Raw genomic sequence first — 12187 nt, 5'->3', positions numbered from 1 at the left:
AAGCTGGAGAGGGCCCTGCAGAGACTGAGAGCTTGATCCATGCTGTGCCAGGATCCCTCTCCCTCCAGCAACAGAGCAGTCCCTGTGGATTTTAGCTCAGGCAACTTGGCTGGAAGGTTAAGGAGATGCAGGAAGTTTGTGAGACAGCAGTGCAGGCATTTTAAGGGCTCTGAGAAATTGTGCTGAGAATCCCAGGGACAGATTTCTTGAGGGTCCAGGAAATGCCTCTGCCTTTCACCATGCTCAATACCCTCAGTGGAGGGGAATTCTCTGAAGGGCTCTGCTGAGAAGGAAGCCAGGCTGCTGCCAAGCAGTCCTGTCTGTTGATTTTCCAGGAAAAAGTCGGGGTTAGGGCACAGTCCCTGTGTCAAGAGGTTCACAGGTAACAGTGCTGAAGCAGAATCTGGGCCTCATGTTTACTCTGGCGGTTTATTGCTCCCGGCAGTGGTTACAACAGTAGCTCCTCTTCCTGTGGGATTGACTCCTCCACTGTTTGTACTGGTCTGGAGCCAGAAACTGTTGTCATTGAGGTGATATCAGCATTTAGTACACAGGAAGTAACAGCAGCTTTCACCCCCAAAATCCTGGAGAGTGCCAGGGCGAGCAAGAACTGTGGAATGGCTGAGGGTAATTGGGGTCCCAGCAGGTCAAACACACTGTGCTTGTAGTCCATCAAGGTCCAGCCTGGGAATGTACCTGGTGAAATGTTATTGGAAAGGCCAAGTTCCGGGTCACCACTGCAGGTACAACTAACAGGCACCTCCTTTCCTTGCAGCTCCTTGTTTCCCTGCTGTTCTTCTCACTCCTGGATCTCATCTCAGCCAAAATAGCATCAAAGGTAAGTTCAGCCCCGAGGGAATTCCCATGACATGTGTCTGATCAGTTTGGTTTGCTGCCCAAAACTGCTTTGTACCAGCACTGGGAAGGCTGGGAGCTTGTTCTGCCAGGAGAAAGGGATCAGCAACACCCCAGACAAGCCTGCTGAAAGCTCTTCTGTGCCCATCAGATTAAACCTGTGTTTTCCTCTCGCTGACACTATCTCCCCTTTCACTAATTTTATTTCTCTTCCTGAATGATTTACTATTTGCAGTTTCCTGTTCAGACCTTACACCTCCCAGGTAGCGCAGGAACCTCATATCTCTCTAAGCTTTTATGCAGCATTTCACATCTGTCAGATGATGTTTTTCCTCAGGCTGGAATGTGGTACTTCATGGGAGAAGGGGTTCCCAGGAAGGAGGAACATTTCTTTCCAAATGATTTAATGCTATTAAGTGGAGGAGCAAAGATGACAGGCTACTTCCAGCTGCTGTCTGCCCTGAGCATCCTCCTGCCTGTGAAGGCTTGTTTCTGTCCCTTTGCTGTCACCTCAGCTTTGAAGTGCAACCATTTGTGGAGTCACCTCACAGATTGGATCAGGGAGCAGATTCAAGGCAAAAATAACCATTTGGTCTCAGTCTGCCTGTGGGAGAGTCTGGAGGAAGAGCCAGGGAGGAGAGAAACATCTTGAGCAGACAGAGCTGGGAGGTTAATCCAAGTAAAATGAGTAATGAAAAAAAAACCCCACAATAATCCCAAAACATGTTGTCACTAGAAAGGTTAGAAGGGACAAAACCTGCTCCGGGGAGTGTGGTGGGGTGGGAGCAGGATGTGAAGTGAATTGTTGATTGATCCAGGTTGGATGGACTTGGAGCAACCTGGTCTAGTGGAAGGTGTCCCTGCCCATAGCAGGGGCCTGGAACTGGATGATATTTAAGGTCCTTTCCAACCTAAACCATTCCATGATGCTGCTTCCCCCTCTCTCACAAATGCTTCTTAGCTGAGCCCTGTGGTAGCCTGATTTAGTGATAGAGGCACTGCCTTGCTCCACTGCCCAATTCCCTGGGGGAATCCAGGCTACCAAGTAAGGAGAATGACTTGGGCTAAATATTTAATGTCCTTTAAGAGAGCACTTCATGTACAGTCTTGTGAAGGTTCCTCTGCTTTGATGCAACTAAAGCCCAAGACAAATGACTTCTCCTTTCTGACACCCAGGAAGGAGTGGATTTTCAGACATCTCTGGAATGGTCCCTGGAGATCTTGCAGTGCCTAGAAGAGAGAGGCACATCCTGGCCACTTCTCTTCCATTCAGCAGAGCAAGGTGAGTCCTGTCCCCCAGGGGGTGGAAGGGTGAGGTTTGGTGCTGGCCAGGTGAGCCCATTGCTTGGGTTAGAGTGTAGCTGTGAGAGGAAGCAGCACAAAAAATACTTGAGTAAAAGCTAAAAAAAGAATCCTCTTTCTACTGCAGCATATGGAAACGCAGCTGATGATCAGGAATGACTGAACTTGGTTTTGTTCCTCCTGGTAGAGAAAACCTGAGGGGACAACTTGCTTCTCTTGCTGGTCACCACTCCCAAGCACCAGTATTTATTGTGGGCTGAAAGGAAATGGTGCAGCCCCTGTGCTGCTCTAGAAGTATGGAAGGTGAGGCCACAGAAGGTGCTCAGTGCCTCTCTCTGTCCTTCCAGGCTCTGGGAAATACTGTGTCCTGCGCAACGCGGCCTCAGACCGTCACATCCGCCTCCTGCCTGTGGCATTCTACAGGTAAAGTCCTGCTGGGCTGGGCAGGAGGTCTGAGGGGGGATGTAGGGGATGGTTTGCACCTACAGTAGCTGGTGTGCAGGTGATAGCACTACTGGCCTGGCTGTGAGCACATATTTACCTCTTACCTGAGCTGTGCAGGAGAGAACACCCGATCAGGGCAGGATTGGTGTTTAATGAGCCCCATATCTTTTGCTAAAGAACTTTTCCAGAAGTTTCCCTTCAGCCTTGTGCTCCAAACAGGGGTTTGCCTTCTCTTCCTGGGGTAGCCCTACACACAATGGGACTTGTAAACCAGACACAGGCAGGGCAGCAGCTGTGTTTGCCTTGTGCCTGTGTGTGTCTCCTATGGAAGCAGAGCTAACAGAGCCTGTGTGTGACTCCTCCAGCCTCACCCCTCGCTTCCCCCGGGAGCTCCTCCGGCGAGAGCCGACCTTCCTCCTCGTGGCACTCGACTTGTACATCCAGCTGCTACGGCTCTTTGTGGAAGGAGAGGTCCTGCCACAGTCTGAGCATGTGAGTGAAGCTTGGACTCTCTTTTTTTTCTTTTAATACAGAATCCTGGAATGGTTTGGGTGGGAAGGGACCTCAAAGCCCATCTTGTTGCACCCCCTTCCAGGGGCAGAGACACCTACCACTGTCCCAGGTTGCTCCAAGCCCTGTCCAACCTGGCCTTGAACACTTCCAGGGATGGGGCAGCCACAGCTTCTCTGGGCAACCTGTGCCAGGGCCTCACCATCCTCACAGGGAAGACTTTCTTCTTAATACCCAATCTAAATCTACCCTTTTTCAGCTTAAAACCTCCTGTAACTGATTCTATTCTTTAGTCCTCTTGTGTTGTGCAGGATCCCTTGGAGGTGATCTTCGTGGCCCGGCAGTTCCTGATGGGAGCCATCCCACAGTGCCTCACCCAGAGCTTTGGGAACATCCAGCCGGTACATTCAGATGTTTTCCCTTTTCTCCCAGTGTGTGGGAGCTGGGAGTGCTGCTGCTGCTGCCTGTGCAGCCTTCCTAGGGCACTGATCCTGCACTGGTGCTGCGGATTTGACTGTGCCAAGCTCCATGCTTCCCTAACATGCCCCTAAGTACTCTGTGCTTCCCTAACGTGCCTGGGAGTGTTTTCTGCTTTCCTAACATGCCTGGGAGTGCTCTGTGCTTCCCTAACTTGCTTGGGTGCAGGAGGACACCTGCTGCTCAGCCAGTGCCATGGCCATGTCCTCCACCATTCCCACAAATCCTGCCCTCACGTGGCCATTCCCATTAGGTCTCTGAGGGAAACATCAAATACAGCCAAGGGCAGGTGCTGAAGTTTCCCCCTCCTCTGCTTGTGCTTGGCCAAGAGGCAGCAAAATGGTGAGGTGTTACTGGAACTGGCTGTGAGGAAGCATGACGTCTAAACTGGCTCTTTGCCCTCTCCCCAGCTCCTGGCCACCTGTGAGGAACTTGACCCAGAGCTGGGAGCCACTCTCCTGCACTTCTCCAGGCCTGCTGTGGCTATGGAGCTGGAGGAAGAGCTGGAACTGTTCTGAGCAAGGGGCAGACACTGGCACAGCATAAGACTCCAACCACACCTGCCAGGGCACACAAGGTGCCACCTTTCTCACCTGGGCCTTTTTTTTTTTCAAATTAATTTGTAAATAATTTATTACAAGCGTAACCATGAAGCTCTTGTTACAATAAAAAGTAGGTTACAAATTTCAGTTTAGACTTGCTTTGGGAATCATAATTATGGTTTGTTGTTTTTTTTTTTTTTTTCCAAAACAAAATGTCTGCTTAAAGTTGTCCCACTGTCCTCTGTCCCCCTTGAGGCCCCAAGGGCACCTCTGTGCAGGCAGGGAACAGTTGTGGCCAACTTGGTTTCTATGTGTGCGTGGGGATGGGGACACAAAGGGGGTGCTGCCAATGTCCCTTCCCCTGGGATTAGACACTCTTAGTACAACACTGCTGAATCAGACGTGAGCATGGAAATCACAGCATGAGAACAAGCCTTTTCTGAGCAAGCTGAAGCTAATTCCATGGAGTTCTCTGGGAGACTAAAACGTAGATTTAAATCTCCACTCTGCCGTACGGTTTCTACGGGGCTAGGCTGGGAATGGAGCCCTGTCCTTCTCAGGTGGGTTCCTGCTGCACAGTCACTTCTGGCTTCACCACCTGGTTCTCTGGAGTCCCTGAAGTAGTGAGGAGGAGGATGGGCTCTGGCTCCAGTGGCTTGGCTTTGTCCTGAGTCTGGGTCAGAGGGTGCACCATGGACATGTGGACGTTAAGGTTGTGGGCCTTCTCGAAGCGCTTCCCGCACTGGTCACAGGCGAACTCCAGCTCCGCCTCGGCCTTGTGTTTGGTCATGTGGTACTTGAGGGACGCGCGCTGGCGGCACTGGAACCCACAGATCTCACACCTGCAGGGCAAAAGGGGGCTCAGCATCTGACCCTGACTCACTCAGCCAGGGAGACCTCTGGAGCTGGAGCAGGTGTTGGGGATGGACATTTCGCTGAATCACAGAATCCTGGAATGGTTTGGGTGGGAAGGGACCTTAAAGCTTATCTTGTCCCACCCCCTGCCATAGCCAGGGACACTTTCCACTAGACCAGGTTGTTCCAAGCCCCGTCCAACCTGGCCTTGAACACTCCCAGGGATGGGGCAGCCACAGCTTCTCTGGGCAACCTGTGCCAGGGCCTTCCCCCTTCCCAGGGCAGAATTTTTCCTCTGGCAGTGGGAAGTCATTCCCCACTGTCCTGTTCCTCCAGGCCTTTGTCCAAAGTCCCTCTCTAGCTCTCTTGGAGCCCCTTTAGGCCCTGGAAGGGACTTTAAGTTCTCTCTGGAGCCTTCTCTTCTCCAGGCCAAATATCCCCAGCTCTCAGCCTTTCCTCATAGGAGAGGTGTTCCATCCCTCTCCTCATTTATTCCATTTAAAGCAATTTGGCCAGGATGCTGCCAGCTACAGGCAGCATTTGTACCCCAGAATTCCTGTGCCAGAGGGACAGTGACTGATCCCTCTGATCCCCTTGCTGTGAGGGGAGGGCTGGAATCACTTACTGCAGGGGCTTTGCTCCCGAGTGCCGCATCTGATGGACTGAGAGGTGTTTGCGTTGCTTGAAGGTCTGCCCACACTCATCACAGATATAGTTCCGTACCTCTGCAAGGGGAACAGGAGAGTCATGGAATCTGCCAATTCCTGGAACATGCACCACACACGCAGCTGCCCACACTCCCTGCTGGAGTCTGAATTCCTCCCCTGCCTTGCGGCCCCCACATGAGGGGTTGTTCCAGGTTTACAGGCAGTCCTGCCCCCCTCCCAGAGCCCTCCCATGGCACGTCCAATCCTTGTGCTACGAGGCGTTGGGTGTTTGTACCCTGTCCCCTGCTGGGACACACCTGTGTGGATGAGCTTGACGTGCCGCTGGAGGTACCTGTCGATCATGAACACCTTGTTGCAGCCCGGGTGAGGACAGGGCCTCTCCCGCACCTCTTCGTGGTGCTCCTTGATGTGTTTCTGCAAAGCAAGGACAGAGCTTCTGACAGGGAAAAGCTTGGATCCTCAGAAACAGAGACTGCTATGTGAAAAAACAGGATTTGCATCCCAATCTACCCCTGGCAGCAGTGGCTTTAACCAGACACAGCAGAATCTCTTCCAAGGGCTGCTGTGAACCAATGGCAGCCTACCAAGACAGGAGGAGCAGGGAGAGGCAGAGCAGACTGGAAGAGGCTGGGATTCCCAGCCGTTTGCTTTTAGTGGCTCATTGCCTCTCACAGAGCAAGGCAGGGAATTAAACCCATTGGGGATCCTCTGCTCACATGGAGGTGACTCCATATTACTGGAAGCTACTGGTTTGGGATGGGAGCAGACCCCAGCTCACCTTCATGCCATCAGCCCCTCTGTAGACAGCAGTGCAGCCCTGGTAAGGACACTTGTAGATGGTGGGCAGCTCCTCCCTGGAAGCAGAGCTGTGTGAGGCAGTGCAGGCATGGGGCTGGGGCCCAGCCTCCCAGAGCCTCCTTACCGTTCACATTTGATTTTTTTTTTCCAGCCTGGCTTAGGCCCCGGCTTCTTCCTTATTTTGGGCTCTTCCACTTTCTTTGCTTCTTTGCTGTCGCTCTTCTTGCCAGAAACCCTCCAAAAAGGAATCAGGACAGTGGTTTAAGACTTGATCTTGATTTTAGTCCTCCCACCCAAGTGTCCCCCGGGTTGATGCTTAACCTGGCAAAGCAGGAGCACACACAGCCCCAGGTACACGAACCAGGCTATGGCTGTGCTGGGCCTGGGGATCAGGGATGTGGCCCAGCTTCAGCCTGATGTGGGGCTTGGGGGCACCCCTGTGACCCCACAGGAATGTGTAGGGAACAAAGCCATAAGAAATGATGTGCTGGCCCTGCGGGGATGAGCACCAGCCCCCCCACCCTACCCCAAGAGCCCCTTACTTCTTGTCGGGATAAGGCTCAAAGGAGTCATCTGAGGATTGCACGTTTCTCTTCTCACTTTCATCATCACTCAGGAAGTCCCTGAGAGAGAGAAGAAACCCTTTACCCACACAGCACCTGGATGGCCCTTGGGCACCAGCAGTTCCCTGTTCCCAGCATATCCATCCCCACCGCGGGGCATGGCAGCCACTCTGTGTCCTCCCCGGCCTCTCCCCAAGAGAGCAAAGACCCAAATCAGGTCCTTTTAGGACTAAATCTCTGCAAGAATAATCGAACCACTGTCAGGAGAACAAAAAAATGGCTGTTACTGAAAGGATCTATTCATGGGTGAGGGATGTGGCTCCGCTTCCTCTACTGGGAGAAGGAATTTTGTGGAGCAAGAATGTCACATAATTGTCTGGCACAGGTTAATGAAGCTGCAGGTCATTCTGTGTTCCCTCAAATGTAGCAGCCACGTGGGTTTGGGTTTTTCTTTTTCCTTCTTTTACGTTTTAAGCCATGGAAGAAACAATTAATTCCCAAAGCCAGGAAAGAGGCAATAAATTGTTGTGGCACTTTTAATGTGACAGCTGATAGTTCAGCTGATAGTTCACTCTGCACTTGGCCCTTTGGAATGCCTGGATTGGTGTATTTACAGCCCCACTCCAAATACTTGTGTTGGAAGGATTGAGCCAAATCTTTGCTCACACGGACTGTGGAGCTGCCAAGCTCCCTCCCGCTCCCACTTCCCAGTTAATCACTCTCCCCGGGAGCAAACGGGGCGGTTTCTCCACGTGCCACCCCGTGCGTGCCTGCATTCCAGCTCCCACTGCTCTCCCGCAGCCCCAGTCACAATGGGAATTGCTCCGAGGCTGAGGAGCTGGAGCAGCACCACCCAGACCAAGCGAGCCCCCGGCATGGCTTCTCCTCCAGATCAGAGAGGGGATGAAACAGGGCCAGGACTGCTGGAAGCAGCCACCAAACGCGAAGCACACGTGTGTGCAAACCCCTGCCAGCAGAGGAGGGGAGCTCAAAGCCTCAGTGCCAGGAGCCCCATGGCGGCTGCGGCAGAGCCGCCACTCCGGCACCGGTTCTGAGGGGCCGCCAGGGCCGGGGCGCTGGTGGAGAAAGAGCTCTGCGAGTTGGGGCAGTTCACACTGGCAAAGAAGACATTTAGGCTATTTTAAACCCACTCTTCTCTCACCCCTCAGAAAGGTCACTGAACTCGTCTTTTACCCGCTCATCCGACGTTGCAGACAGAACCTGCTTCCCACTCAACTGTCCTAGGGAATGAAGGAGAACATGGTGCGTTACAAGGAAAAGCAGCAGAGCCACGGCTGCCGAGGAGGAACCGACTGCTCTGGGTGTGCTCGGCGTGGTCACACCATGGGAAGGAAACACATGCTCCATGACAAATCAATGATTGTTTAAACCAGACTATGTCTGCATGCTCAGAGATGGCTCTCCCTGCACTCTGGGACAGGACAGCCTTGGCCCTGCAGCTCCCAGGAGCAGCTTTCGGTTCCCCCTGTGACACCCATAATTGAAAGACTTGTCCCCAAGCAAGTCCCAGCTGCCATTCCTGTGTCCAGCAGCAGACATCTCCTGTGGATACTGGAGCTAAACACAGCCCCACTTCTGGAACTCAAAATAGGTGTTAATTCCTCATTTATGAAAGTGGTGCTTGTGGCAGTTCAGAAGCAAACCCATGTTCACTCAGTCCAAGCCCACCCAGAAGTTTTCCTTTGGGGACAGAAGGGGCTCCTGGGGTTTGGCAGAAAAAAACATCTGGCAAAGGTGGTGCTGGAGAACCAGCAACTGCTCCACGCTGTGTCCCTGGGAAGAGCATGGCAGCAGGGTCTGGCCCCCCCATCAGAGGGGGAGCAGCACATGGGGAGAGAAGTATGACCCTGTGTTACCCTGTCCCTTCTGCAACACTCAGCCTACCCATCCCTAGTTGGAGCCAATTCTCCGGGCAGTCAGCACTTCCCAGATGAATCTGTGTCCTTCCTGAGGAGCAGCAGTCTCCAAGAAGGGGGTCCACCCCCCATCGCTCTCTGGGCCACATCTCCAGCTCCCTTCCCTTCCCCAGAAGCCAGGCGGGAGATCAGGAGGCAAATCCCTTACCTGTGGCAGTGCTCAGCGGGGACACGGGCTGTGGCAGGGCCTGCTCCCGCACAGAGGCTGCGCTGTCCAGCTCTGAGCGGGATGGATCCCTGTCCTGCAGTGACTCGTCCTCCACATCCAGTGGCACCGCCGTGGTCCCTTTGTTCGCGGGCTGCTGGCAAGGAGCTGTCCTTACTGGAGCATACTGGGCTTTGGGAGCAGGAACAGCCTCGGCATTGTCTGCTCCAGCCCCGTTGTCAGTCAAGCGCTGTTGTGCCGTGCCCTTGCTCCACTCGCGTTTGACAGCCAGGGCGTTGTCCACCAGCACGGTGCTGCAGTCCGAGGCCGTGTCCATGACGTAGTCGTGGCCGTCCCCGCAGCCCCACACAGCGCGGATGATGCCGCAGTACTCGGAAGACAGGACACTCCGCAGGCCGGGCACCGAGGGGCAGCTCCCGGCGTGGGTGTGCGCCCATGTCACCAGGCTGTGCAGGCACTGCGGGCTGGACGTGATCAGGTCAACTGTGCAGGACAGAGGCAGCACAGTCAGGCCTGGGGACAGCGATTGGCAGCAGGGGACACAGAGGGGACAGGGATGTGGAACTGTTCCCCCCGGGGCTGCCCCAGAAGGCACGTGGGAGCCACTCTAAGGGGTTGCACCCAGGTGGGCTGGAGCGGGGCAGATCCAGCACCTGCCAGGATCAATGAGATTGGAAAAGACCTTTAGGATCATTGAGTCCAACCTGTGACCCATCATCACCTTGTCAACCAGACCAGAGCACTGAGTGCCACGTCCAGTCTTTACTTAAAGACCTCCAGGGACGGTGATTCCACCACCTTCCTCCATCTTTCACTTCACAGCTGAAAGAACATTTCTGATTGTCCCCGGTGTCCAACAGCGGCTGGAACAGGCCTGGCACTGCCACCCAAACCCGCTCCACCTGCTCTTTGCACACCCAGGTGAGCTTGTGCCTGTTTGGCTCAGTTTGGGAAGGTGAGGGTCCTCCCAGGAGGCCAGAGGGAGGAAGGGGAACCATAACCAGCCGTGTCAAAGGACACCAGACCTGCCCTGCACATGGTCATTCCCCATCACCCATCAACCCCAGCTGGTGGCATGGCAGAAGGAAAAAGGGAGCAGCTCCAGGAGCAGACACTCACCCAGGCAGGAGGCACCTCCTTCCATGCCCGGCTGTGCCAGGGCCGCGCCGCTCCTGCAAAAACCAGAGCAGCACAGTGGGGCTGGGGGGTCATGGAGGGACCACGTGGCACCACGCAGCACTGTGCAGCACCACACTGCTCCTGGGACGGGAGAAAGGCCACCTACTTTCCTTTGGACCTGGCATGGCCTGTGGGCGAAGCGTTCACCCTCTGGATGAAGGTGCGGAGGACACTGCGGCACTTGTAGAACTGGGCATGGCATTTCTTGCAGACGAACTGCGGCAGCGCCGGGTCCTGCCGCACCGCCACCCCCACCAGCCGCTGGAAGTCGGTGAAGAACACCTGGTCCACGCGCCGCTGCTTCTCCGAGTTCTCCCCCACCACGGGCACCTTCCCAAAGGCATTGCGCAGGCTCCTGGAGGAGAACTTCCCGTGGCACAGGCGACAGTACCCGGTGCTCAGGGCTCTGCCGATTCCTGCTGAGAGGGACCGAACTGCTGGGGAACAGCACTGACACACCCAGGATGTCCCCCTTCCCCTCATCTCTGCTGGGTGACAGAACTGACACACCTAGGATGTTCCCCTTCCCCTCATCCCTGCTGGATGACAGCACCCACACACGTGGGATGTTCCCCTTCCCCTCATCCTGCTGCTTCCAAAGCCCTGCCTCCAGCAAAGCACAGAAAATCCAAGTAGGAAGAGACCTCCCTTCCCCCTGACCCTTCCCACACCAGCTGACCCAAAATCAGCTGGTCCCAGTGTCCTAGTAGAGGAGCCTCCTCCTCACTGTGGTGTTCCTGAGGCTCTGCCAATGCCATTCCTCGGTTTCAGCAGTTCTTCCCCTTTCCTGGTGTTATCTCCCAAATATTTACAGCCGGTGTCCCGTCCCTCGGCCATCCCAGCACTGGCTGTCCCGTTCCTCAACCCCTGGATAGTGCCCTGGAGCCGGGGACACACAGCTCCTGACCCAGAGCAGCGGGGCAGGATGCAAAGTGTCTTCCAGTGCAGTGACCTGTGGCATTCCCATCCTGTGGAATACTCTCCATCCCTCCGCTGCACCCCGACTGTCTGCCAGCACAAGGAAAACCCCCGGCACAGCCTCCTTCCGGCCCTGATCCAACTCAGACACCCAACGGAGCCGTTTGAGATCCCAGTTATCTCCTGCCCCAGCCGCAATGTGCCCGGATATCAGCCACCCCCAAACCACGGTGGCGGGAGGGTCCCGGTCACCTCCAAACCCCAAACTGGGATGGCGGGAGGGTTCCGGTCGCCCATAAACCAGGATGGCAAGAGGGTCCCGGTCGCCCCTAAACCGGGGCAGGCAGCGGCCGAGTCCTCCGGGATGGCAGGGGGTTCCCCCGCTCATCCTCCCCGTCTGCCGAACCCCTCTCCTTACCTCGTCGTTACCGGCACCGGCACCCTCGGTGCTTCATAGAAGAAGAAATTCCGCACAAACAGGCAAATTCTGCCCCGCCGCGCGCTCGGCACCACGCCCCGGGTCCGGGGGTCTGCCCCGGCGGTGCGGGGGCAGCCCCGCCACACCGAGGGCTCGCCCATGCCCGGCCCCCGCGGACCCCACAGTCCGCCCCGGTACGCGGCTGGTCCCGACGGACGCCCCGCAGCCGCTCCGGCCCCGGGGCAGCGGCGCCGGCCGTGTCCCCGCTTCCCCCGCCCCGCTCCCCGCGCCCGGGCCTCACCTGCCTCCGGGGCGCAGGCGGCGGCCGCGGGTGGCTCGGGGGGTGCGGCGGGCTCGGCGGCGCGGGCGGCGGTGCCGGGGGCTCGGCGGGGCGCGGGGGGGGCCCGGGGGCCGCCCGGGGCCGCCAGGAACCGCCCGCGCCGATCGCGCTTCATCGTCCCCGCCGGGCCCGGGGCTCCGCCCGCCCGCAGCGCCCCCGCCGGACGGGGGGACCCGCCGCGCGGTCCGTCCCACAGCACTCCGGGCGCGCCCGCG

At 56.2% G+C, this 12187-nt stretch overlaps 2 protein-coding genes across 6 annotated transcripts in view; one reads left to right on the top strand and one right to left on the bottom strand.

The window, feature by feature from the left end:
- Positions 1-4329, top strand: part of FANCA (FA complementation group A) — a 33201-nt gene extending 28872 nt beyond the window's left edge. Inside the window, exons 38-43 of one of the 4 annotated variants that reach the window (XM_051805933.1) lie at positions 776-838; positions 2032-2137; positions 2505-2580; positions 2967-3093; positions 3423-3512; positions 3999-4329. In XM_051805933.1, coding sequence (XP_051661893.1) covers positions 776-838; positions 2032-2137; positions 2505-2580; positions 2967-3093; positions 3423-3512; positions 3999-4106 — 570 coding nt within the window. In that variant the 3' untranslated portion in view covers positions 4107-4329. The other 3 variants (XM_051805935.1, XM_051805932.1, XM_051805934.1) reach the window with 3 other exon arrangements.
- Positions 4279-12087, bottom strand: ZNF276 (zinc finger protein 276). Of its 2 annotated transcripts, none has more exons than XM_051805942.1 (11): positions 11934-12087; positions 10403-10715; positions 10237-10289; positions 9100-9600; positions 8177-8255; positions 6994-7074; positions 6576-6686; positions 6432-6507; positions 5950-6067; positions 5611-5710; positions 4279-4972 (listed from the first exon to the last, which is right to left on the bottom strand). In XM_051805942.1, the coding sequence occupies exons 1-11, from the start codon at positions 12085-12087 to the stop codon at positions 4687-4689; spliced, it is 1872 nt and encodes a 623-aa protein (XP_051661902.1). In that variant the 3' UTR covers positions 4279-4686. The 2 variants fall into 2 exon arrangements, with proteins under 2 accessions (XP_051661902.1, XP_051661903.1); XM_051805943.1 differs by having other exon boundaries at positions 10403-10712.
- Between the last annotated feature and the right edge of the window lie 100 nt (positions 12088-12187).

Source organism: Manacus candei, unplaced genomic scaffold, assembly GCF_025592945.1.
Source record: "Manacus candei isolate 608988 ecotype Guabito, Panama unplaced genomic scaffold, ASM2559294v1 h1tg000065l, whole genome shotgun sequence".
Classification (NCBI taxonomy): Eukaryota; Metazoa; Chordata; class Aves; order Passeriformes; family Pipridae; genus Manacus; species Manacus candei.
Note: the sequence above shows the minus strand (reverse complement) of the source record. Positions and strands in the feature narration are given on the sequence as shown.

Excerpts from the sequence above, each read along its gene's own strand:
- ZNF276 (XM_051805942.1), bottom strand. The coding sequence starts at position 12,087 with ATGAAGCGCGATCGGCGCGGGCGGTTCCTGGCGGCCCCGGGCGGCCCC. Across the intron at positions 10,716-11,933 it reads CGCCTGCGCCCCGGAGGCAG|CAGGAATCGGCAGAGCCCTG; the intron begins GTGAGGCCCGGG and ends GGTCCCTCTCAG. Across the intron at positions 6,687-6,993 it reads GAGCCTTATCCCGACAAGAA|GGTTTCTGGCAAGAAGAGCG; the intron begins GTAAGGGGCTCT and ends TCCTTTTTGGAG.